The sequence below is a fragment of the Aphanomyces astaci genome, assembly GCF_000520075.1.
Source record: "Aphanomyces astaci strain APO3 unplaced genomic scaffold supercont1.45, whole genome shotgun sequence".
NCBI lineage: Eukaryota > Oomycota > Saprolegniomycetes > Saprolegniales > Verrucalvaceae > Aphanomyces > Aphanomyces astaci.
The window spans coordinates 363,329-388,079 of record NW_009798308.1 but is presented as its reverse complement, the minus strand read 5'-3'; the positions used below and the strand labels follow the sequence as shown (position 1 = coordinate 388,079).

General features: G+C 51.0%; 7 protein-coding genes across 8 annotated transcripts; 2 read left to right on the top strand and 5 right to left on the bottom strand.

Annotated features, from left to right (window-relative positions):
• Positions 1–2,033: 2,033 nt before the first annotated feature.
• H257_13143 lies at positions 2,034–2,776 on the top strand. 2 transcript variants are annotated; one of them, XM_009840600.1, is made up of 2 exons: positions 2,034–2,530; positions 2,598–2,776. In XM_009840600.1, exons 1-2 carry the CDS (start codon positions 2,227–2,229, stop codon positions 2,693–2,695), a joined length of 402 nt encoding a protein of 133 aa, XP_009838902.1. In that variant the 5' UTR covers positions 2,034–2,226; the 3' UTR covers positions 2,696–2,776. The 2 variants fall into 2 exon arrangements, with proteins under 2 accessions (XP_009838902.1, XP_009838901.1); XM_009840599.1 differs by having other exon boundaries at positions 2,034–2,776.
• Positions 2,777–4,803: 2,027 nt separating this feature from the next.
• H257_13142 (hypothetical protein) lies at positions 4,804–5,937 on the bottom strand (the record flags this gene model as incomplete). The annotated part of the gene is made up of 2 exons (XM_009840598.1): positions 4,804–4,943; positions 5,610–5,937. The coding sequence occupies 2 exons, from the start codon at positions 5,935–5,937 to the stop codon at positions 4,804–4,806; spliced, it is 468 nt and encodes a 155-aa protein (XP_009838900.1).
• A 4,586-nt stretch (positions 5,938–10,523) lies between these two features.
• Positions 10,524–12,173, bottom strand: H257_13141 (hypothetical protein; the record flags this gene model as incomplete). The annotated part of the gene is made up of 6 exons (XM_009840597.1): positions 10,524–10,604; positions 10,712–11,221; positions 11,296–11,485; positions 11,518–11,567; positions 11,628–11,735; positions 11,814–12,173. 6 exons carry the CDS (start codon positions 12,171–12,173, stop codon positions 10,524–10,526), a joined length of 1,299 nt encoding a protein of 432 aa, XP_009838899.1.
• A 128-nt stretch (positions 12,174–12,301) lies between these two features.
• On the bottom strand, positions 12,302–12,944 carry H257_13140 (hypothetical protein; the record flags this gene model as incomplete). The annotated part of the gene is made up of 2 exons (XM_009840596.1): positions 12,302–12,521; positions 12,646–12,944. The coding sequence occupies 2 exons, from the start codon at positions 12,942–12,944 to the stop codon at positions 12,302–12,304; spliced, it is 519 nt and encodes a 172-aa protein (XP_009838898.1).
• Positions 12,945–14,330: 1,386 nt separating this feature from the next.
• Positions 14,331–15,440, bottom strand: H257_13139 (hypothetical protein). The gene is made up of 2 exons (XM_009840595.1): positions 14,966–15,440; positions 14,331–14,906 (listed from the first exon to the last, which is right to left on the bottom strand). Exons 1-2 carry the CDS (start codon positions 15,305–15,307, stop codon positions 14,445–14,447), a joined length of 804 nt encoding a protein of 267 aa, XP_009838897.1. The 5' UTR covers positions 15,308–15,440; the 3' UTR covers positions 14,331–14,444.
• A 79-nt stretch (positions 15,441–15,519) lies between these two features.
• On the top strand, positions 15,520–19,130 carry H257_13138 (hypothetical protein; the record flags this gene model as incomplete). The annotated part of the gene is made up of 13 exons (XM_009840594.1): positions 15,520–15,700; positions 15,765–15,890; positions 15,942–15,999; positions 16,056–16,228; positions 16,283–16,500; positions 16,547–16,780; positions 16,847–17,143; positions 17,192–17,275; positions 17,322–17,638; positions 17,683–17,830; positions 17,883–17,915; positions 17,962–18,039; positions 18,135–19,130. The coding sequence occupies 13 exons, from the start codon at positions 15,520–15,522 to the stop codon at positions 18,189–18,191; spliced, it is 2,004 nt and encodes a 667-aa protein (XP_009838896.1). The 3' UTR covers positions 18,192–19,130.
• H257_13137 (hypothetical protein) lies at positions 18,116–24,710 on the bottom strand. The gene is made up of 5 exons (XM_009840593.1): positions 23,888–24,710; positions 23,658–23,782; positions 23,008–23,594; positions 19,162–22,568; positions 18,116–19,084 (listed from the first exon to the last, which is right to left on the bottom strand). The coding sequence occupies exons 1-5, from the start codon at positions 24,687–24,689 to the stop codon at positions 18,183–18,185; spliced, it is 5,823 nt and encodes a 1,940-aa protein (XP_009838895.1). The 5' UTR covers positions 24,690–24,710; the 3' UTR covers positions 18,116–18,182.
• Positions 24,711–24,751: the final 41 nt, after the last annotated feature.

The following is a 24,751-nucleotide window of genomic DNA, read 5'->3' as shown; positions in this document are numbered from 1 at the left end:
GTAAAATACAGGAAACTGTAAAATTTTACCGCGAGACGCCAAATCGGCCAGATTTACAGTCGCGACTGTAAAATACAGTTTTGACGAATTAGCCAATAACATGCTATCTATGGATAATTTTATCCAATCATGTGCGTTATGGAGTCAACAATCAGTTGGTTCAGAAATGGAATCAGCCAAGGCCGTCCGTGGCTCCAACTTCACGACCGACGAAGACTGCCAGCTTGTCCGGTCATGGATCAACATCTCTCAAGATGCGTCCAAGGGTAGCGGTCAGAAGTCAGACCAATTCTGGTCGCGTATCGAAACCAACTTCAATCAGTACTCCGACGGCGCAATCCATTGGATTGGGGCCAAAGTAGTCACGGTAAATCCGAGCATGCGCAGCCTCGCTATCTCGTGGTAGGTTTGGCTGGCGGTTGGCAGTAGAGCCTTTAGGGCGCGCAGAAGACTGATGAAAGCCAAGAATCTCCCAAGCTTGATCCATGTCATCATCGTCGTCCTCCCACGCCATCATGCCTTCGCACAAACGTGCGCGCCAGGCGTTCATTTCCGGATAAGAACGTTATTCGGATATTTTTCAGTTTTACCGCTGGGGTTGACAAAAAACAAAATACAGGAACTGTAAAACTGTATTTTACAGTCTGATTATACAGTCGCACCGGTGGGGATGCCCTAAGTTCTCATCAAGAAGTATTATATTACATTTGATTTACATGCGTATCATTCATCGTTCTTGTGTGCGCAGATTCAACAGAGTCAAAGTGTGTGGCAAATACAAATACCTTTATCGCTGCAAGCGAAAGATAAGATTATAAGGGTTTCGTAGACATTTCGTAAACCCCTCATTATCTCTAAATATATCGATATATGCGTAGTAATAGGTTCTTGTTTTCCTCGTCCAAATACCGATATATCTTCTCGTGAATCACCACGGAATACAGTAGCCGGGACGGAGCTCGGGACCAATTGCAATGACTGGTACCCGTTGTTTGACAAGTAACTAGTACCAGTCTGTCTGATGATACCTTCGCGATTGAACCTACAACATGTAGTATGTGGTGGTACAATGGATAACCTGGTGAAATGTTGGGTGATTGTTGCAAGTAGTACAAGTACTTCGAGTGTGATGGGTGAAAGATAAGCATGGGGCATGATAAGGGTACTTCGAGTGTGATGGGTGAAAGATAAGCATGGGGCATGATAAGGCAATGCAAAAAATATTTTGATGTCAATAGTGGTTCGCTATCGCAAACCACTGATGTAAACGTGCGTGCGAAGAGGAAGGCGCAGTAGTTGGTAAAGTGAGAAGTGATTTGATAGCGTTATGACAACTGAGATGCCTTAACCCCTAGCTGACATGCCCTGCTGTGCATTGCTACAACCGTATTTTACGACTCAATGTTGAGTGTGGTACACCGTTTGGCAACCTCTAAATTTTTTATTTGCTCCATTGGTGATCCCTCCAGATTATGCATACCCTTTTATATACTGTATATTATCCACATAGTGGCGCGATATTTGAAAATGACAATTTGAATGAAGGGTTTTGAAATCTGAAACACCACACCCAATCACAGAAAATTTGACGACATGCCTCGACCCACGCGGCGCAAGCCCAAAGAGTACAAATACTCGAGGTACATGTACGAGCAGAAGCGTGTCATCTTGCAATACAGGGACTCCCACATTCAGGCTCCATTTCGTCCGATTCGGTTTCACTCGATCAAAACGCATATATATCTCGAAAACATATACTCCCCACAACGCATTCGAATTGCCAATCAAAGTTGAAAACGTCGGAACAGAAACTGGTGATGCGCAACGGAGTACCACAGTCAACATTGAGTCGAAAAATACGGTAGGGACGTAGCAAGTCCTCACTTTCCAGACTTGAACTTCGATTCGAATTCCGAAGATTTCAGACTTTGCTCGAAAGATACTGTAGTATAAAAAGTGGGGAAGTTTGCAGGCTTTCATCCCTAAGGTCCGTGAAGTATCATAGCCAATCAAAATGAGATGTGGCAGGGTGATGAACGTCAACTTTCCACAGCTCAATTTGATCGACCATGGGAAAGCCCATGGAAAAGCAGCTCGCCTGGAGCACCGAGATGGACCTAGCTCTGCTTCGTGAGGTTCTTCGTGTTGAGTCGTACGACGGGCGAGTACGGTACACTGACTCTGCGCGGAAAGACTGTCGCCGCCAACATCTCTGTGTGCTTTGAGATGGACATTCCACACCACTCTGCCCAAGACCACTACGAGTTCATGTTGGAAACGTTCAAGTCATCCGACAGGGCGCAACGACTGTGGGGAACGGGCAGCGAAGAAGAGGTCACGGAGCAAGTTCAGCTGTTGCAGGACCTTGTCGATCGCCGCGAAGTAAATGATCAAGCAAAGAAGGCAAAGAAAGAGAAGGACCCGAAACGGCGTGACTCAATGGAATCGACGGAGTCTCAATTATGCCTGGAGGCAGAACAGCGCGTTGCCAAACGGCAGCGTACTGAGGGACTGCTCAAAAGAAGGAGGAGTATGACTCGGCTCTTCAGGATTTACTTATTTTTAAAACAAAAACACTCTGACGATCATAGTTATAGAGTGGAGCGCCTCGAGTTCGACAAGGAAGAGCAAAAGATTCGCTTGGCTCAAATGTCCGAGAGTGCTAAGCGCAACGACCAACTCGAACGTCTCTTGATTGAGATGGGAAAGTTAACGTTAATCCAAGTTGTTGCTGAAAAGTCGAAATAGCAAGATCAATTTACAACTTGAAGTATTCATTCCATGTTAACAAGCAAATATTCTTCTAATGACGGTGGGGGTAAACCAAAGTACACGCTAACGTGATCGACCAGAGATGGGCCGAAATTTTTCGATTTTCGTTGATGAATTCGTCCACGGGTATTTGTGCTACAGGTATGACCATGACATATTCTGAACGGCTGCGTCAAGCACTATCAGACGCAATCGGTTTAGACAGTTCATGTTCGCAGAAATAGATTCCAAAGTTGCAGAATTTCCATCGAGTCCCAGTGATGGGCCGAATTTTATACTTGATTTAATTATTGAATAGGGTTGTAGCAAACCATGACCAGCAACCTGAAAATTATAAATTGATAAAGGAATATCATATCTCGAAAGGAATAAGATTTTGAAGAATTATGTCAACCAATCTTCGAACGGATGAAACTCACCAGGCCATCAATTCTCCTCACAGAGTACGGGCGCAGGCAGAAAAACTTGGCTGGTTATGCTGTGCCTGAATGGTTGGTTTTCTTTGTCAACGAGTGATGCCAATAAAAGTTTCTCATTTCTCGATTTTCCTCCCTGGCGCCCATTGCGGGTGCCTGCAGCGTAATGTTCGTCATCATGAAGTGCGCCTGCGTCCGCATAGTACCCCAGGCTGTAATACTTCTCTACAACGGAAGATGGTAAGGGGGCAGGACAACGGTTAGCCAGTGAAGGTCATCCTTCGAGGTGGGCACGATGCTTTGGAAAACTGTGAAATCCAACGTCACTTTTACATCAATGTAGGATTTCCTGTCTTGTGTTCACATAATAAGCCCCACAAAGTAAAATAATCACTTCACAAATATATGTATGTACTGTCCAATAAAATTGATTCACTGTACTTCTACTCAAACCATATCCAATCGAATTAAATCCAAGTAATGTAGAGGCTTCATACGTAAATAAACTGTCCAATAGAATTAATTCGAAGTATAAATAGAATTTAATCGAAAAAAATATTTCAAATGCAATGGATTGATTTACAACCTACACAACACATTCAACAACTACGTTGCCGTCGCTGGGTGCAACCGGCAACGACACTTCCCCTTGTCCAGTTTTCTTCTTCTTGCGCTTTGGCTTGGCTGTAGCTTGAGCTTGAAGCAACTCATTGTAGGCCGACGAAATAAACATGCCTCCAACTTTCAAGGTCTTTTTCGAGGACTTCGTCGACGTCTTCACTTGAGGTTTCCGAAGATCCTTGTCGCGTACCTCGCCATGCACCATGTCGATTTCTTGCACCCAGGAATCATCCAAATCATTGCTTGGTAGAGAAGATGGTTTGAAAAGCAACAGCCGGTACATCATCTTGTCCAGAGACAACGGACACAATCCAGTGCACACAAAGCCATTTTGGATGGCAGTCGTGCTCGTCGAATTCGCCCAAACATCACATGCAATCGCAACCGCAGAAACAGCAACAAAATGTTGAGTGCCTTGGCTTCATGAGCAGCCGTGCATGATGAGCAGAATCGGTCGCTGTGTTCTCGACGGAATGTTCGCGTCAAGCATGGACAGCCACTTGCGACATATGAAAGAATTGGTCCAACCCTTCTCAGACGTCGTCACAGCAGCGCCAGGAATTATGAGATTGTCACAGGTTGCAGTTGAGACACGTTGGCCAGGCAGGACAAACAGCGGTGGTAGCTTCCTTCCATCTCCTCCAACACACGCCACGATGGTAACATGTGTCGAAGCAGTGAACTCATTGGCATGGACAGATGTTGTTAATTTGTGGATGACCACCTTCTTGGATGTCTTCGAAGGAGAGAAGCTGGTTTCATCCATGTTGAAAATCCGTGTTGGGTCCATGTATACCAAGGACGCCGAATGTGCGAGTTGTTGGACAAACTCAACAATGGTAATGGAGTAGACAGAATTGCGAGACTTGGTGAGCACCTGTGCTTTCATGACCTTGAGGTCAGGGTGACGGCCCAAGAACCGACTGTACCAGCTAGTGGACAGACTCGGGAGATGTTGGATGCCGTGTACGCGCTGGAGCATCTGGGTTGCCTTCTATTTGAATTCGCGACAGCCGGCAGGATGACCGTCGCGTGCCATTACGAGCACCCATGTTGCCAAGTCGTCCTCGAACATACGCGGCAGCAGAGAAGATGGTCCCATGCTTACGTCATTGGTGTTGACGCCGGACTTGGCTTTGGCCACATGTTTGCGAAGTGTATGTTGCGGAATGTCATATGCGCTTGCAGCAGAGGGAAGGGAACAGTATGTTCTTCGCTTAAAACTGCTTGGACGGCCAGGCTCAGCGCGTCATGTGTGTACGGCGTTCTTGGCGGCATTTTCTTGAAATTCAAATGAGTAAACCTTCGAAATATACTTCTTTTCCCACCATTATGTTTTACAAGGTTATTTGCATTAAGAGTTTCTATTTCATCCAATCAGAATTTATTTGTAAGACTATTGGACAAAAGAAATCGGCCCATCACTGAAAATTCGGCCCGTCACTGATCGATCACGTTATGTGTATTTTTCCCTCGATCACAAGTGATGCAATTAGTCAACAGAACGGCGACTTTGTACATCTTGGAAATAGGGCTATTTCCGATGCGAATCTTTTTTTTGAAGTCGACAATTGGCCAGTATTGTAGAACCTGTCCAAAGGACCATTCCACACTTACTCGCACACGACTCATACTTTTGTTCACTCTGCGTTGGGCTTCTGTTAAACGTGCTCCACCAAACGGAGAAGTCAGCTGGTCGGAGTAACCGTAAGCCAGGTCACCGTACACGACGAATCCTTGAAACCGAGCATCAACATTTTCCAAGTTGGAATGGCGGTATTGTGAGGTCATGACGACGACCTTCGATTGGGCCAAATGTATGGGCAATGATTCCATCGGGGGTCACCAGGGTCTGGTATTTCACGGCATGGCGTCGTTTGTGCCCATTATACACTGTCCGCTGTCGCTCGTTTCCCTCCGGCCGGCAGCACTCTCGTACGGTCCTATCAATAAACGCATATACGTTGTGAACTTCGGTTCCTTTTGCTACAACCGCTTGGCTGAGCTCGTGCAATTTGGTGCTGATACGGTCGCGGTCCAGAAAGATGATTTCGGCAAAGTTGGAGTAAATGTGGTCGAGAACGTGCAGAAATATGTTGCAAAGGCCACTTAGAGAACGCCCAAACATAGTGATAAGGTCGGACCATCGATCGAGTACTGCAAAACGGCGGAGCAGGATACAGAGAGCCTCGACACCACTGCACGTGGTTCGTTCTGGGGTAACGACCCGTGGTGGGATGCGAAGGAAAGTGACAAGAGATCCCAGGGTTGACCTGGAGAAGTGGAACTTGGTGAGGCAGTCGGCATCGGTAAAGGTGTTCAAAGTGAAGCTCACATTAGGTATCGTTAGCTGAGTACTGTAGTCTCTACGGCGCAATAGGGCAAACTTGAGACGCAGAGGCTCTCGGCTGCGATGGATCAGTCGCTGTTGCTCATGATGCATGTTTATGACAAGCATTAACGTCCATGGTGGGTGTCCGCGTGCAAGGCCTATGAAAAAATTATCTAAAAAGAATAGTATTCAATAATTTAAATAAAATAAATAATTCTTTGAAATTCTGTCATTGAATAAATAATCCGAAATGCTTCCATATATAAATAAATTCTTCTGGTTTTTGTGTCAGCAAAGTAAATGATTCGTATCGACCAAATAATTCGTAAACAATTTACTTGCATTTCATTTGAAGAAATTCCACCAATAAGAAGGACCACAAGCATCTGATTGGCATAAGCAACAAAACGAAAAACGACTGGCGAAGCATGCAAAGAGTTCTCAACCACTTAAATTGACAGGGCATCTCGCCGACCACTCATATTTGCTTTTGATGTCTGCCCCTTCGAACGCCCTCCGTGGTAAGGCTCTTGCTGAGCTTTACTTCACCCGTATGTCCCCCGACAGCCGTATCTGGGTGTGTCGCTGTGGTGTCCGCCGGACGCAAAATGCATCGGGGTATACGAACTTGTGCTCCCACATAAACACCGACCACCCTGAGCACGCTACCCTTGCTAGTACCCCTGGTGCGAACCCTTCGCATCTCTTCGAGTCTATGGTCCCTAGCACTGTGCGCAACGTATTTGGATGGTTGGCTTGGATCACTATGTCCCTGCTACCGTTCGCGTTCTGTGAAAACGTGTACGCCAAACGTTATACTACCTTAGGGTCCATGACGACCAGCACTCTGCGGAAGTACATGCATTTGGTGTGCCAAGTTGTGGAAGCGAAGCTCCGACGCACCCTACCATCTAAATTTGCACTTGTGTTTGACGGCTGGACGACTGGGTCAACTCGTTACGTTGCTGTTTTCGCTACGTTCCCATCCGACAATGTGATTGGCTACCAACGTGTCCTACTGTCGTTTGCACCAATGAATGAGGAGGAGTCTCTCAGTGCCGACGCTCATCTCAACTACATCCAGTTTGTGTTGGACTACTATGGAAAGTCTATGGATAACGTTGTGGCGTTTGTGCGGGACAATTGCTCGACCAATGTGGCTTTTGCTCGCAGGACTGGACGCCCATTGGTGGGTTGTGCTAGCCACCGTTTCAACCTGTTCATGCGACAATTTTTGGAATCCCATGACGTTTTGATCCAAAAAATCAACACCGTTATGCGGAAGTTGAAAAACATTATTCCTGCCTCCAAGCTCCGTCGGCACACACTGCTCGTGGCACGCACGATGAACGCAACTCGTTGGAGTTCCGTTTATACCATAGTTCAACGATATGTGGACATCCGTACCTTTATCGCACTTATTGACGATGATGCGGATCTCGACGAGCTACGCCTGTCCACTCGTGAAGACCGTGAGGTCGACTTGCTGCTTGCGCAACTGGAGAACTTTGACACTGTGACGTTGGCCTTGCAACGCGATACGATGTCTTTGTATGATGTACGCATCCTATTTGACACGGTGATGGAGGATTACCCTCAGGCGGCGACTACCTGTCTCGATCCGCTAACATTGTCCAGCAGCCCAACTTTGAAAATGGGGTGTGCAAAATCCAGAACCCATTATCCGGACAGATGAGTGTTGGTGAAACCGAGAGTGTAGGTGGTTTGCGTGTTGCACCGTTGGAGGCCGCGGTGACCGACAAGCATGAGACCTACGCGGAGCGTGCGCTCAAACGACAACGTCACGTGCCGTCGGAAGGCAAGTTCCTCGATTACCGCTTTATTGTCCCAACGTCAAACATTTGTGAGAGATTCTTCTCTGCCACGAAGAGGGCCATCGGAGATCACCGTTGTGGTTTGCTTCCGAAGAACTTTGAGTCTCAAATGTTTTTGTATGCGAACGCGGTCATGTGGGGCATGGATGATGTGCAGAAAATCATGCAAGCAAACGAGACATAGGAGGTGTAATAACTGCATAATTGTTTTCCATGATGTTTTTTTGAAATATTCGAATAATTCATTCGCCTTGGACGCAGGGGTGAATAAATTATTCAACACGACAGGACGTGCGAATAAATAACTCAGCTCCCAAGGCACTGTCGAATACATAATCTTGCCTCCCTGAGCACAGAAATAAGTATAAAATAGTATTTTCAATGGCCTTGTCCGCGTGGATGTTGTGAATTGAGATGAAGTGCGGCACGTTCTCTGAAAGTCTGTTCTCTGAACTGAGTAGCCAATCACGATCTAGCATGAATGGATTAGCCAATGGGCGAGGTTTGTGATAGATTCAGTCGGCAAGATTCGATTCGACGGAATCTGGAATTCTGTACCAAATCCGTAATACTCAATTGATCATTGTTTCTGATCCATAAGTAACTTACATTTGCTACATCAGAGGGATTCCCCGGCAGCAAGGGGTCACCCCCTGCTGGGTCCAAATCTCGGGGAATTTGAATAACGCCGGATAAACATCCGGATACCTTAATTCTTGCACAGATCAGTAGAGTAGAATTTCACACCAAGGGGATCCACAGCCACAGAATTTATCCGTACTTAACTTGAGCTTAACCGGTTTCGTTGTTGACCAATCACTTCGTTTTTTATCTTCACATGACATCGTTTTTTCGCATGAGTACTTGCTCCTTGCCATGGAGATGCATTTCACGGAGGACACTGCCACCTCCGACGACTACATTTCGGTAGCGTGATCAACAATGTGAAGGTTCATGATTTTGGAAGTTTCGTGTTGCTGCGTGAGAGATTGAATGCATTTTCTTTGAAACAAGGCTTTCGTGAAGTATCGTAACAAAATCACTGGAAAGTGGGTTTCTTGTAACGAGGATTGTGATTTTGCAGTTCGAGCGTCAATGCGTGTGGACAAGTTCATGGTAGTTATGGTCTGTTTCTATAACTACCATGAACTTGTTGCACAACCACCCCCTTTTCCAAGCCTCGGATCGAATCGCCACCCCAGTATGACGAAGTCTGTGGTGAGAATTTTGTAGTTTTGAATTTATGAAAGTTACATAACTAATTTAACTTCTATTGTGCTTTGCACCTTTTTTGGCAATTCCAGGGTTAATTCATTGTTTAAAAATTTCTCAGGCTTAAATAATGTCTAAAGTAACTTGAATAACGGTTGGGTGCGTTATTTAAAGTTACTTCATCTAATGCGATGATTGGTTGGTTGAAGGTGGTTTTACTGGCACTTTCGTAAAACAAGTTGTTTGCCGTTTTCATTCTGGCAAACAACTTACTTTACGTCAACACGTCAAGGTGCTTGCCACAATGAAACTGAAGCAGCTATGGCACATACATGACCTCTCATCCATGATCACTACAGTACTAATATTATCTACTCCGAGTAATGTATATAACGTTAGGGATATAGTTAGGCTACATGTAGTCGTCGTCTGTCCAATGATTCAAAGCTATGCCATACCTACATGTACAACACTTGATCTGCTCTAACCTTAGCACTGTACGTGGAAGGCAAGGGCGCACTACGACTACACGACGTACTCCCATTTCACATCCTAATACGGTAATACGGTATGCATCGTGATGCACTGGTGGTTGCGCTGCGTAAGTTGACCTGGTGCTGCAACTCGATTAATTAGTGGCTGAAATAAAGTAAGGGTTGTTTTATTCTGCTGAAATGCAGAACTTGTGTTTAGCGTTGTTTTATCTTCAATCGGGCTTTATTATTTTAAACGTCTGGTTGTTTAACGCAGTTAAACAACCGGCAAACTACATGAAAATCACAATAATAGTTACATAACTAATTTAATTTATGTAACTTGTCGAGATTCTCGATGTCCTGCAATCCAATCCGGATATTGCAATGTCCAGTACGGACCCGCGTCAGCTCACGGGATAGTACATCCTCAGCCAGATCCAACGTGTGTGTGGCGAAACCATCTCAACATCGTCTGCAAATCGCCGTGCAAAGCGCGCGTTGGTCAAGAACTACTACGGATCCGTCGACAATGCGTTCGAAAAATTTGCCAGCTACTTCGACTTGCTGAAGTCCCGCAACCCTGGAACGTTTACGTCCGTGGAAACAAGAAATGGGTCGTTTTATCGAAGTGTCCTTGTGCCTGGTTTTTGCGTCAATGCTTTCCAGCATTGTCAAAAACCTCGTTGCGCTTGATGGTAATACAATAACATCTTCCGCTATTAATTATTGTACTTATAGGCGTTCATTTGAAAGACCTGATAAACTCGAACGGTGTGCTGTTATTGGCGACGGTGAAGGATCCAAACAACCACCTCGTCGTGCTAGGTAGTGTTGTACTTTAATATGCACTAAGTCTAATTTAGGAATCGCCATGGTTCCTGTTGAAAATGGCGAACACTGGACTTGGTTCCTGAGGTGTCTGCAATCCGCTGGTGTCCTTCTGTCAATCACAGTGCAGAATTGGCAGGCCTTGATACATTTGTCGGTGGGATGGCCATTTCTTTTGCACAGGCAACAAAACTGTTCCATCCAGCACTCCCCGTTCACTCGCCAGTGCTCCTTGCTACAGCTGGAACACCACTCCTTCTTACTGCCCAGCGCGTAAATCTCGTGGTGTAATTGCTCTTTGGATGTGTTGGTCATTGCTGGGCTGTCGTAGTCGGAGCCTTCTCTGGCTAGGAGGATTTGACGTTCCATCGATGGGCGCTTGTCCCGAGTCATTTCACGGCGACGGATACCGGCACTGGACGTATAAACCTGACGGTTCTTAATCTGGCGCAAGATTTGGTTTTTCCGCTGTGAGTCCAAGTGTCGGTCAAGGTCGTCAATCGACGAGAACACCATTTGAAATAGGCGGTCTCCCAACGATTCATCTTCCAGAGCCATGCAAAAACGCCCGATGTGGTCTTCCAATATGCTGGCTGACTTCCAGTATTCCACCCTCACGCTTTGGGCCGCACTGTTGAATCGGTAGAAGAACGTCTTCAATGGCTCCTTCGGTTCTTGTGTCATGCGGTAGTACTTGTCGGCTTTTGGCAGCGGGTTGGTGATCCATTCCTTTGAAACTTACTATTGATATCCTTCGATGACTGCTTGTAATGGGGTTGCAGTTGGTTGAACCAGGCTCGTACAGTCTTGCTGAGATACGAAGGGAACCAAGCAATTTTTTCTTGTTCCATCCACCCTGATAGCCGTGACAATTGTTCGTAGCGTCTCACCCATTGATACGACGCCTCGCGGTTGTCTTCGCTGCCGGAGAAGATGGGCAGAGAGTCCATGGATAGCACATGCATAGCCCCTTGGTGTCCTATAGACAGCAAGCTATCCCAGAGGTCTCATCGCCCCCGCCGTACCCAGGGTTGCCACCTTCCCCAGATCTCCCGGGGTGGTTTCCCTGGGGGATCTGGGTTGCCAGAGAATTTGTCGGAGGGTACGTATTCTGTACCATCTTGAAATGTAATACCTCGTCCTCCTCTGGTTGGCTGCATTTGTGCACCTCGCTGGGGCCCACTTTGCAAGCTCCCAGCGCTTGTAGGTCGATCCACGGCAGTGGTCTGATTGTGGTTTTGTTCTAATCCATGAGGAAGCCTTTGAGGGAGGTGTTGTTGGCCTGCGGACAATCCGAATTGGTTGAAGATGTCACTAGCACTTCCAACGTATACGTCTTGACGTTCGATGCTGTCGATAAGTTGGCGGAGTTGGAATGGGAGATGTTAGAAACTTTTGATCCGTCGAGATTTCCGACAGTCAGGTTCGGACCTATGTTACCGGCGCCCCCCGCGTGTCCAGGGTCTCCAGGGTCACCAGGGGACCTCGGGTTGCCAGAAACTCTTGTTCGATGCTGCGATTGGCTTGGTGAAGGACGAGCTAATGCAGTTGTTGGAAGGCTTGCCATCAACGCTTCCAACGTGGCCCGAATGCCTTCCATTTTCTGGTCCAATTTTTGCTCCAACATTGAAGTCACCATACCAACTGTGGTCTGTGGTAGCACCGGGTCCGCACTTTGCATGGTGTCTCTCGTACCAATGGAGGCTTGGACAGAGCTGCGTCGACTCGGTGTGACGGACTCATTCTTGATTGACGGCGCTACGCCCGCTGGTTGTTCCGCCAAGTCATGGTACATCATTCCACGTGATGTCACTCGCGGGTTTGAGACGCTTGTTCGTTGAGTGAATGATCCTTCGAGTTCGGGTTGAAGTACGACGGTAGACTCGGGCATCGGGAGTCGTTCATTGTGTCAGTAGCGTGGGAGTGGGAGGACATACTTCGCACTTCGATGGGCGGCGCGGATGGGTCGGTGTTTTCATAAATCGACAAAGCCGCTTCTTGTCGCCGCGACTCACGGAGGCAGGTTTGGCTGTACTTCACCACATATTGCAGCAGAGATATCATCTTGACGAGTTTTTGGTTAAGTGCCAGGTATTCTCGAGAGCCTGTGATCACCAAGTACATATTGTAAAGCACTGTATGATTCCAAGTACCACGTGTAGACTTCGTCGTCTTCCGCTTCTCTGATCTTGACATTTAGCATTCGGAACACATTCTCCAGCCAGGAGAGCCAGATACGGCATTCGTCCAGCATCATTTCTTTGTAGGGGTCAATTGGAAGGGGGGCTATGGCATCCAACGAGGCGCGCTTGATTCCTTCACTCCATGTGCCAAACTCCGGCTGGAGGAATTTTGTCCAGGCGCTGGTTTCATCGGTCATCAGGTCGATCAATTCTTTCTCGAAAAACGTTGGCTGATCATCCAGGGGCGTCACATTGATCCTGGCCTTCATGGTGCTCATTCTGACTTTCCATCCTTTCTCGTCCTTGGGCCGAGAAGAGGAAGTCGTTCTCCCTTTGCTGGATTTGGCTTCTGGTTGCGTCGACACAGATGTGGCGAATCGTATGCCCACTTGGTCGATGGGGTGAACTGTTGGGTTCCAACTGGCTGTTCGGAAATGCATACCCGCGTACAGTTTTTCTCGGTTCCTGAATGCTTCCGTCAGGATTTGTGTTTGTCGTCTGTTCGAAACCACGTTGTTTGTACCCACGGCTCAATGCACTCAGACGCGCTTGCTCCATTTCTGCTTTCAATCGAGCTTTTTGGCCGCTTGTTCCGATGCAAGCTCTACTTTTAACGTGATTCTATCGCGCGATCTTCGGCTGCCGCTTCCATTTCTTGATACGCTGTTGGGGGGACAGGTGAGGGGATTTTGTACTTCCTTGGTGATTCCATTGAAACTTTCTCCCGGCAGACGCACCACTTGTGATGAAGTTAAGGCTCACAATAATAAGATATCCAGGGTTGTTTCGGAGGCTTGACGTGAATCTGCTTAGAAAATCTGATTTAACGATGTCAAAAGCAAATGAAACTCGATAGCTTCGACGGAATCTGATAGCCCGCTATCTCAGCTTTACAGAGCACAATTTGGAATTTCCGTCCAATTCCTCAGGGCGGGAGCTACGAGATTTTTACCACGACGCGATGAAAACGTGTGCTTAGATTGGTCCCTTACGTTAGGCACACAACACAGACAGATGTAGTGGTTGTGGCTCAAAGGAAGGTGAATTCAGAAGTGAGCTCTAGAACCTCCATAATTATCATCGCCAAAGACATGCATACATGTAAGTAGTGCAACCTTAGCTGCACTGATTGAAGTTTCATTGGCTAGTCGATTGTCTGCGTTTGGGCTGCCGCTATTCGATTGGAGTACCCACTCCAACGTGGAATCGAATGCATAATAAGTTACTCCAGTGTACTAACTAACTAACTGTAAGGTGATTCATGTAATTTCCGCCCAGTTGGCAGCCAATCACAAGCATCGAACGATTATGATTGGATAAAATAAGGTACTCAGGTAAATAGTACCCTTAGCATTTAATATTTGCATTCTTTGACAACTCATGTAATCTCATAATTAAAATGACTTATAAATTGAATACCTTTTACACTTAATAAAGATTACTATTAAGAGGATCTGAGAATTTCGGTGGTCAAATCTGTCATACATTATTCAAGTCAAACACCTGGGCGTTTATGCAGGACCCATCGTTATATCGTTTGTCCATTTTGCTCGACGAATTTTCCTATGTAAATGTAAATTCTCCTAACTTATATAATGCATGTTTTTGCAGCCTCATCACACACACCGGCGATGAGTTACGAGACTTCAAAAGTGTTGTACGACAAACTGGGCGGAAATTGCATGAAACACCTTAGTAACAGACAATTTGCTACTTCTGCAACCAACAATATCTCACCGCCACCCATCACTCGTGTCCACTTGGGTGTGTTATTTCTTACGATGGGACCACACATCGTTTGTCCGTACACGCCTTGTACAGGGGCAAGTTCTGGGTCGCCAATTCCGTTGTCGTGAAGCATCCACACATGGAGTTGTCGCTGCTGCCATATGCCCGGGGGTACTTGGACGCGTCTTGGCACCAGATGGTCGTGGCGCCGGTGTCGGCTGTCCACTGCATGTTGCAGCGCTCAATAGCAGCCTCGGCATCCACTTGGGCCTGGGCTTGTCGGATGCGACTGCGGATGGTTCCAACGATGGGCTGCGCGTGGCCAATCCTAGTGTTGATTGTGTATATAACGTTACGTGGTGGAAAACCTCGACTTGACAACGGCGTAACGTTACTGATCGTAGTACAGGCCTTCGACGGTCCCCACACGGGAGTATTCCTTGTGGTGTGCAAAGAAGGACAGCCACTTGTGCACGCTCAGCAGCTCCGAGTCGGTCAACGTGCTGTTGAAACACCGTGAGGGACATGCATGTCAGAGGATGAAGGAGTGGATGAGACGTACGTGATATCTTCGCCGTCCGTCTTGATGCCGGAGGAAAACGCGCGGCTGCGATCGACGCCGATAAAGTGGCGATACGCGCCGTTGACGCCGTAATGTCGCGCGCCGGCCGTCACGTCGAACACTTGGCCCAAGATAGCCAGGTACAGCTTGGACTTGTCGACGCCGTTGTACGACGCAAGCTCCTGTCGCGATAAACGTACTTCGCGCTGCCCGTCGGTCATGAGAAAGCGAGGGCCATGGTGGATTGTGTGGAAGTAGGACGTCATGTGGTCGTGCGAGCTGATGAAGTACATGGACCCCAATGCCACGACGGCAAACGCGACGAGAGCGAGAGGCAGCCATGTCCACACGAGATCCTCTGCGTCATCGAGGGGTGTTTCTACGACGCCATCGTTGTCGTCGTCGTCGCCAGGGTCGAGGTCCAGGCGGCGGCGGTGGCGGACGAGGTTACTGTCGTCGGCTGGCATTGTTGCGTTATCCGGATATAGGTTTAGCCCAGTGTTTGGGTTTTACTAGGTGGTTGAAACCGTGACGGTTCATATTCCAACTTGATGATGCAGCAGTTGGATGAGAACCCTGAAGACGACGATGCGATGACCGCAGCGCTTCGAGCGCGCCACGCCCAACACAATAAAATGCTCCAGGCATGCTCGTCGACATTTGCGCTTGGTGTAGCCACGTCCAAGTCGAAGCAGGACACGAAGCATCCCACGGGTGTTCGTCGAAGTGTTCGAGGTGCGAGTTGTGAACTCAGCTGACGCGCACTTGATCCCCCATAACACCACACTTATACCTTCAGGGAGATATCCGAATACACCCTTACCGCTACCCCTTGCGCGCGTCGTGGACGTACAGAGTGACCAGCTGCACATGCAATTCCCCCGACAAGAACTTCAGATTAACCACCTCCAACTGCAAGTCTATGGTACTTCAGCTCGAGCAAACGGATGTTCACTGAGCAATTGTCATGTTCTAGCCACTCCTGGTCCATCAGACTATGACGACTGCGCGGTGGCACTTGTGCGGCCACGGAGGTACACGTCCAGGCATCCGCGTTGATGAGTAGGGCCTGATTGATACTCACCAATAGTGCCCGAGCCTATCTATGTGGTAGCGACCGACAAGACCCCAAGCCAACTGACGCACCCCCCTCAACCCTCTACACCCCGAAACTTGTTCGCCCTCGTAGCCCCAGCGCCCACATCAGTTTGTCCCGCCTCCCAGACGTGCCCGTGCATAATCACATGCGATTCTACGTTCCAGGTAACGTCTACCCGCCTTCTCCATACTGTCGTGAGTAGCTCTCTTCCCACGTAGAGTCTGATTTTGCAACTGCCAAGTCGCAAAGCTGGGATTTTGCGCGACGGTTTCCGACAGATCGATACCCCCGTCGTCCACCCCAAACATCCCCCTCTGTCCACTGGAGCAACATCAACAATGACGGGGCCGGTGATGACCCCCAACGCAGCCCCCACGCCCCACCGCACCCGCCTTCGCACGTTCGGTCCAGAACCCCCCATCGCCGCGTCACCATGGTTCTGTACCCCAATGTAAGTATTTCCTCAATCGTGTGGTGGGTAGTTGCATGAGTTTGTCACCCGGCGATTGCGTGCGTGGGCGATCATTGTGTGGGCCGTGGATGCCCACTTGGAGCTCTTCCGCCGCGCGTGCATCCACCGCGTATGCCGGCGCCTACTGAGCGTCATGCTGTCTCGCCGCGCTGCCACGTCACGGGCATTCGACCAGTGGCGCCGGGGGACCATCGAATACGCCCAGCATATCGCGAGCACTGTTATCATCAACCACTTTTGGCATGTATGTTATATAACCACTCAGACACCTTTGCGAGATAAACTGAGGGATGGTTTGTGAATGTCCCAGATGCGGATTTCGGCCCGAGGGCGGCTCAAGATGCGCGCCATTCACGTGCTCAAGACGTTTTTGGCGTGGACCCAGGCAGGACCCGTGGTAGTGAAGCAGGTGCACCGCTACTTGGATCGCGTGCGCCGGGTGCAATTGTGGTGGAAGCACAGAGTTCGAGTGCTGTTTTCCCAAGCGGTGTTGTGGGTGCGGCAGTGGCGCACCACTGAAGAATCGATGCGCCAAGCACATTTGGCAGCCAAGCAAGCCACAACCGACATGCCGTTTCACGTGAAATGGAGCGTCGAGCACCAAGCTGTACGTCATCGAGTGATGGAACACTGACATATTTGAGTCTACTTGCAGGAGTGGTCGCAAGCGCTGTTTTGTTTAGGTCCAAACCGCCTCTTGATCGGCCAAGACATTAGTACCGATGCCGTGCTGGTCAAAGTACGTCAGCCTGTGTAACGAAATATTGACATGTCGAACCAACTAGATCGAGTTGGCAGCGGCCGTGACCCTCGACGGCGACACGCTCAGCGGCCTGCCAGGAGGCGCGGGGCAGCAATCGTTTGTGCACATTCAGCCCAAACGAGACCCGACGCAGAGCTTACTCCTCACGGGCCAAGACTTACCCTTGTGGCAACTCAAGCTCAACTTGGTGGTTGCCTGCGGCCAGATCTTGGACGACCACCGCACAGACAGCATGGGGCTGACGTGCCAACTGAAACTCAAAGAAATGCGCAAAACCCACCGCCTGCCCACCCATGAAATCACGGGCGTGTTGTGGTATTGCGTTGGCGACCTCCTTCGGTACGACTTTTGTGGAAATTCTTGGTGTACTGAGGATGGTCCAGGGAACGGCCACACTGCCCCACCGCTGCCGTCCATCGGGCCATTCGCACTAACTACCTCGAACGACGAGCACAGTTCAGTGTGAATTGGCGCAAGTACCAGCTCGCCCATCTCAAGTGGCAACAGCAACAAGATCAGCATGCAAACAACGTGCGTACTTTCTTCACTGCCATATTGCATACGTACTTAAAGTTGCGCATAGCCTCAGGCGAGCAGTCGCTCCGAAGGACGCATGGTACGCGGCATTTGCATGTGCTTTTGTCCGACAAATTGTTTGGTAGATACTATCACACAAGCCCCGCCCGCCTCGATTCAAGGCGCTCATCCCGCTTGGACAGCTCGCCATGCTCATCGACGAGGTAGGTACAATGTACATACTAACTACTATGCCCTTCATGCCTATTCCAGCCTCAAATGAAACCAATTCAACCATGTAATACATATATGTATATAGGTTACAGAGACCACCGCGCAACAACATCCAGAGTACACTCGATTAATTTTAGCGTAACCAGCCGCCGGCACTGGTGGTTGAACCTCTGGTGTTGAGTTTGGTCTTGTTCCACACTGCATAGTCTTCGAGCAGTCGACCGACTTCGACGGCGTTGTCGCAAACCGACTGGGCGTGGCCTTGGCTCGCGGTCTGAATCGTCACGTGGTTGGGCGTCACGACCACGCCCACCACGTCGGCATGTTCCCACGACAGCAGCACGTTGTGACTGGCATCCACAAAGTGCACGCCCATGCCGTTCACGGCGAGCACGGACGCCGCCGGCGACTCGAATGAAACGAGGACATTATTCACAGAGGTCGAAGACATCGAGTTCATTGTCGACGAGATGGACGGTTTGGACAGGTTGAGCTTTGGCACGCGGATGGCAAAGAAGTGGCTACCAAAGAGCCGATGCTTCTTGACTTCATCCACGTACAACGCCTGCCAGTGTTCCACCGAAGGACCTGGCGACTTGGTAGTGTCGTGGTGCGGGTGGTCTTGCAATGCTTGGCGAATTTGGTGCAAGATACACTGCGCATACTCGTTTTCGCTCTTGTCGTCCACCCACACCGCGGGCAAGTACTCGAGCACGTTCCACGCGAGCACTTCGTCCAGTGTCTCGGGTACAGGTTCGTCTGTCGACGCCGTGGAGTCGACGAGGATGGCATACGAAGCCAGGCGAAGCACGGGTTCGATTTGTAGGAGCGGCAGGCGGCCCTGGAGAATATCTTCCATGGCTTGGACATAGACCAAGCGCTGGTAGATGGGGTTGGTGTCGTCCACGACAGCAACGACCGGACTCAAACGCAGTTTCAACACAAAGGTACACGGACCCCCACGAAGTTCGTGTCCAGCGGGGAGGGGGTGGTCGTTGGTGTCGGACGTCGTACTTAGATCATCAAACACATCCCCTATCCACCCCGCATTGTCATACTTCACAAAGCACACACACATAGATGAAGGGGAGACATTTAATACTACTGCATACCCAAGTACGCGTGGGGATGGTACAGGGGTGAGTCGGCCGTCTGGGCGAGGCCGAGCAACGAGGCTTGCTGCAACCCCAGAAAATGCGCACACACGTCCACGACGTGGGTCACGGTGAGTTCGGGGGAGATGGGGAAGTTGGTCGTGAGCACGGACCCGTCCAACAGTTCGATCGACGCAACAAACGGCGACCGGCAGTCGAAGGCTGATAGTTCGTCCAAACTCGGCAGAAACCCGCTGTGCGCCACGTGCGTGTCAAGGCGCAATTGGCAGTACAAGGCCACGGGGTGGCGCGACGAGTGCACAAAGGACGCGACGAACTTGGCCAGAGGCGGCGACGGCGAGAAGCACGTGAGGCACAGCGCCAGCAGCGACCACCCGCGCCGCTCGCTTTCCGGCCGCGGGTTGTACGTGAGCTGCTTCATGAGCTGCATCAACACCTCGTCCACAAGTGCGGGCTGTTGGAGCGCCAGCTGTAGGATGGACTGCGCCAGCATTTCACGAAACCACATCACCCGATCCCGCATGTACCCCAAGATGCACCGACTCACGTGGACACTCCACGGCGTGCGCTGATGCTGCAACAGAGGTCGGTCCAATACTCGACTTTCCCACTGCATGGCGGCGGGGCCGCCATAATCCGAGCGCAGTTGGTCGTACTCGGAAAAGTGCACAGACTTATCCACGTCGTCGCCGGAAACGTGCAAATATTCATCGTCGCCGGCCGTAGACGATTGGAACTGAGGCTCCACGTGATGGCTGGCTTTGAGCTGACGGAGGACGTCGTTGGCCGACTGTAGCGCCGACGCTTCCATCGACGTCCGCCGGGAATGCACGTCGTCGAGCCAGGCTTGCAACGAGGCCACGGTGGGCGATTTGAGGATCTTGGCGAGTTTGCTCTTGGCCATCAAACTCTTTTGCAGGCGCCTCGTCAGCCCCCCCGCGTCTTCCAACATGGATGACGAGGAAGTGTCAGTCGTTTGGGTGAGCACCCGTTGCGTTTGCGTGGTCAGCAATCCCAGGAGATCAGATCGAACTTCAATTTGGCCATCGAGGCGAGATTGCACAAACCCAATGGTGTGGTGCAGGTCTGCCACAAGTCGAGACTGATCGATGGAGGCCAACACCTGTGGCAAATCGGATTGGACCACGTGCACAAGGCCTGCCTCTGCCGCTTCTTGCACGCGCTGGTCCACCGGCAGCTTGTTCAGTCTGTTGAGTCGCTCGTGATGGTTTTGCACAAGTCCCAGAAACGCAAACACTGGCGACGTGGCCACCAGCGGATGCGTCGTCTGAATGCCTTGCACTTTGGCCAGGTCTTGCTGCAGCAGGGCTGTCCACGCACCCTCCAGCGCCGCATGTTCCTTCTTGTGCCCGTCCAACGCTTTCTCAACTTTGCGTACGTTCATGTCCCATTGCGCCATCCCCACCGACCGGCACTTGGCCATGGCCGCTTCCAGCAAGATGGAGCTGTCCGCTTGCAACGCCAGCTCCACCAGTGCCACCGCCTGCGGTCGCTCCTTGGACGGAGGGATCTTGTCGTCCAGCAAGGCCACAGCTTGCAACACCAACTCGTCGTTGTTGGTACCGATGTCGGTGAGCAAGTTCAAACAAATCTCAGCACCGGGCTGGCACGTGGCGTCCACCGCTTTTTGAAGCGTCTCTTCGATTTGGAGCCGACTCATGGGCACGAGCGACCGGAGCGGCGCCCACGCGTCCCACGACGATTGCAAGGTCGCCAACGTCTGGTCTACCTCGCCCAAGTCGAGCATTTTGGAAACGGCAGCCGTCCACGTCGCCGCCGTTGTCGCAGTCGAGGTCACGCACGCGTTCAAAGCGGTTTGAGCGGCCGATACCTCGGATCGGTGGGCCAGAAGTTTCATTGCCAATTGGCCTTCCATTGTCGTGGTTGGCACGTCCAGTCGAGCCAGGTCTGCCATCGAGCCACGCAGAAGGGCGTCTCGGACAGAGTTACTTCTGGAACTCCTCCAAACGGGCGAGTCTGACCGACGCTTCAGCGCGGCCTTGGCGGTCGTGAGCAGCTCGTGCTTCCAAGACGGGCAAATGGATTGCGCCGTCGCCAATGCATGCCGCAGGAGCACGTCCTGGTCCCTTGCGACCGCATCGGTGAAAATGGACTTGAGGTACGACTCCTCGGCCACTTGGGAGATGACTTGAGACGCTTGTTGGATCATGCGGACGCTCCCGCCGCGCGCTTCCATCCAACTGGCGGCGTCTGCAAGCCCCGTTCGAATGGCGGTGGGGTTTCGAGCGTGAACGGCGGCGCGAAGGGCGGTCAGAGCGGCGAGGCGGCGGGTGCATAGTTTGCGGAACGCACTGCGCTGCAAGTTGCGCTGGATCATGGTGGCGCACGCGTTCAAGTAGAGCTCGCGTGCTTTTTCGAGCTTCTTTCGCTGGAGGACGTGGAGCCAGATGACTTGGGGTGGCACGCCCTCAACCCGCCACGTAAGGTCGTCCATGACGCCAATGGCAATGAGCGACCGGATCAAACTCTCCAGCGTCTGCCGGTGGCCACAAATGTGGCGGTACCGCGAGAAGAACAGAGGCGGCGACAGCTTGACGGTCAAGTTGCGCTGACACGACACGACCAGGTTCAAAACGTCCACTGCGCGCAGCTGGCGCACCACGTCCCTCGAATGGAAGAAGCAGTCATCGTCGTCCTTTTGCGGGTTCACACACACCACAAAGTGTGTGCCCATGGTGCGCATGGCGGCAACCACGGACGACGCCTGTTGCATGAGCTCCGTCGTGACGTTGTCGCAAGAGTTTGCATGCTTGAGCGCGCTGAAGTTGGTGGCCACGTTGGACGTGCGACTTAGGGGCGACGGCAGCGTCGGTGAGTTGCCATGCCTGTCGACCATGCCCTTGACAAAGCTGTTCTTGGACGACTTGAGGATCGCCGCCGCGGTGGCGGACACGGACTTGCTGTTTCGTTTCACAAAGTCGTCGGCTTCGTACGTCACAGTGGCGCCGTGGCCGTGTGTGATGGTGAACTGGACCTTGTAGTTCTTCTTGTTGGTCGTCGACGGCAATACCGGTTGCAGCAACGTGTTGCCGATGCTTTCGTTGGCGACGAGCAACTTGTTGACAAACTGCGCGTCTTGCGCTTGCCGGTGATGCGTTCGACTGGTCATTTGGTCGGCCAAAATCGGGAAAATACCTACCGGCGTCTGCTCGTACAGACGCACGTACACGTCCACGTCCAAGTTGGCCGCCGCGGGAAACACTGACGACAAGTAGAACGACCGCAGCTTCTCTGCCCAGTAATGCACACACAGTGTGTCAAAGCTGTGGACGGAAACATCCGACGCGCTAGGAGGCAGGTACCCGAACGCGTCGATGATGTGGATGCCGCGGGTGTCCACGGTAATGTTGGACTTTTCATACCTACAGAGCACACACAATCGCAGCATGAAACGCATGTATATATATACTATGAAGAAGACACCAGGCATCACTCTTTACAGCTTTCCTAGTTGACCAGAAACAAGGACGGAAAGTACTCGCTCGGGCAAAACTAACTTGACCCCATACAAATATCCGCAATTCACATTAAGTTGGTGCAGGTACGAAAGTCACAACACTAGGTTTGTACATACAAGACAAAAACTAACAACTGCACCCATACAACATGCCATAGAAACACATCGTCTGCCAATCCCAGTTGTCCGTCTCTTTGCGCTAAAAAACAAGAAGACTTGGATGATGCAAATGGCATTTGCAGGCACGACGTGAGACTAGGTGCAGAGACGAACATCAAGTCTACCTACTGCACCCATACAACATTCCATATAGACGTGTATATTGCCAATGGGAGGTTAGGTACCGTTCCAGCTTGGACCGAAGACTCGCGTTCATGCGAAATGTGATGGCGTGTACCAGCGACTCGTACAGGTTTTTGCAAAACGTGTCGCGGGCGCGGGTGGCCTGGTGGACACTGACGATCTTGAGCGACGACGTTTGATTGGACGAAACCATCTTGCGGGTGCGAAAGTAGTGGTCCAGCACGGACGCGTCTACTTCCAACATGGTCGCAGCCAGTTGCAAGTGTACGGCGGTGGCTTCGTCGATTATGCACGCGGCGTCCAGTGCATTCTCCGCCATCGCATGGCTGGTGTTGGCAGTCGACGAAGCAGCGACGAATTTGACGTTGCCAAGATGGAGCACGGCCGACACCACTCGCATGATGTTGTGCACGTGATGCGCGGGCACGCGGAGCGCGGTGAGCGACGCCATGAGGTCCTCGAAGTGGTGGGCGTCCTTGGACCTACAAGGATGGACGGGATTCCCAGCAATCGCAAAGGTATAGTTGCCAAGCTCCAACGCTGTGTGGAGCGACGAGTTCTTGGACGCTTCAGCCAAAAGCCAGTGGAAAATGTGAAAGCTGCGTTCCGACGGTAGCGTGTGCATGACCTATTCAACGAATGAGTATTGAGGTGTGTGAAGCCACGACAAGTAGGAGGAGGACGCCGCCACCTTTTGCTTTTGAAGCGAGTGGGTGGTGAGGTTGCCCGCCAAGAGGCGGCCGTGGGTGTCGTACTCGACCGATAAGATCTTGACAAGGTGCGACGCATTGGGGTGGTTGGCCAGCTCCACGTGGCCTAGAGCAAGTAACGTTAGATCAGTCTCAACCGCCCAAGAAGACTCTTGTGAACCCATCGCAAAAACGATGGCGAAGAGATGAGGACGAAGAAGTAGCGATGTACCGAAGGCTTCGAGGACGACGCATGCATGCAGCATTTGCTCTTCGATGGGTACGTGGATGCTCGAGGATGCTCCCATGTCCCCCGCGTTGGACCTCGACTTGGAACGGGAGATGGCTGCCGTGTGCGGTTGATGGCAGAGGTACTGCAGCAGGAGCTTGGCCGCCTCCGACTTGCCGGCGCCGCGCTCGCCGAGGAGAACAATCGCTTGGTCTTCTCCGCTTTCCTGGAGCGACAATTTGGCATTCTCGGCCAGTCCGAACAGATGTGGCGGCATTTCATGCAGCATTTGGCGATGGCGATACGCCTGGACAATGTCGGGTGTGTACAGGGATAGCGGACGATGGGGGTTCACACTGATCAAGACAGACGCACCGCATTCCGTGTAGATCGTGTCATCGCGGAATCGCGTGCGAAGGGTGTGCAAGAGCGCATACTCGAGGGCTTGCGCTTCGTGCCGCGCATGGAGATTTTGCGTCATGCGTTCATCCTTCGTGCTCGCGCGATGATTGTCATGCCGAGTCGAGGCGTGATTCAGAGTCAGTTCCGCAACGTCGGACACGGTCGTCGTGACGTCAATGCCCACGGGAAGCGCGTCGTCGCTGTCCAGTTGCCTCTCCTCGCCGTCGTCCGTGTGTACGATGAGCAAGTTGTCCTTTCCACGCGCGACAACGACCCCAGGGACACAGACCAAAGTCGGATCGGGGCACCATACCCACTGCCTCGTCGTCATCTCTTGGTAGGTATTGCCCATGTCCATGTCAGAGGTGTTGGACTCGATGCGACCCCGATTGCTGTGCTCCATGACGAGGCTGTAGAATGCCGGGCCTTTAGACGGCTGATGAGTTGCCTCTGCTGAAGGACCAG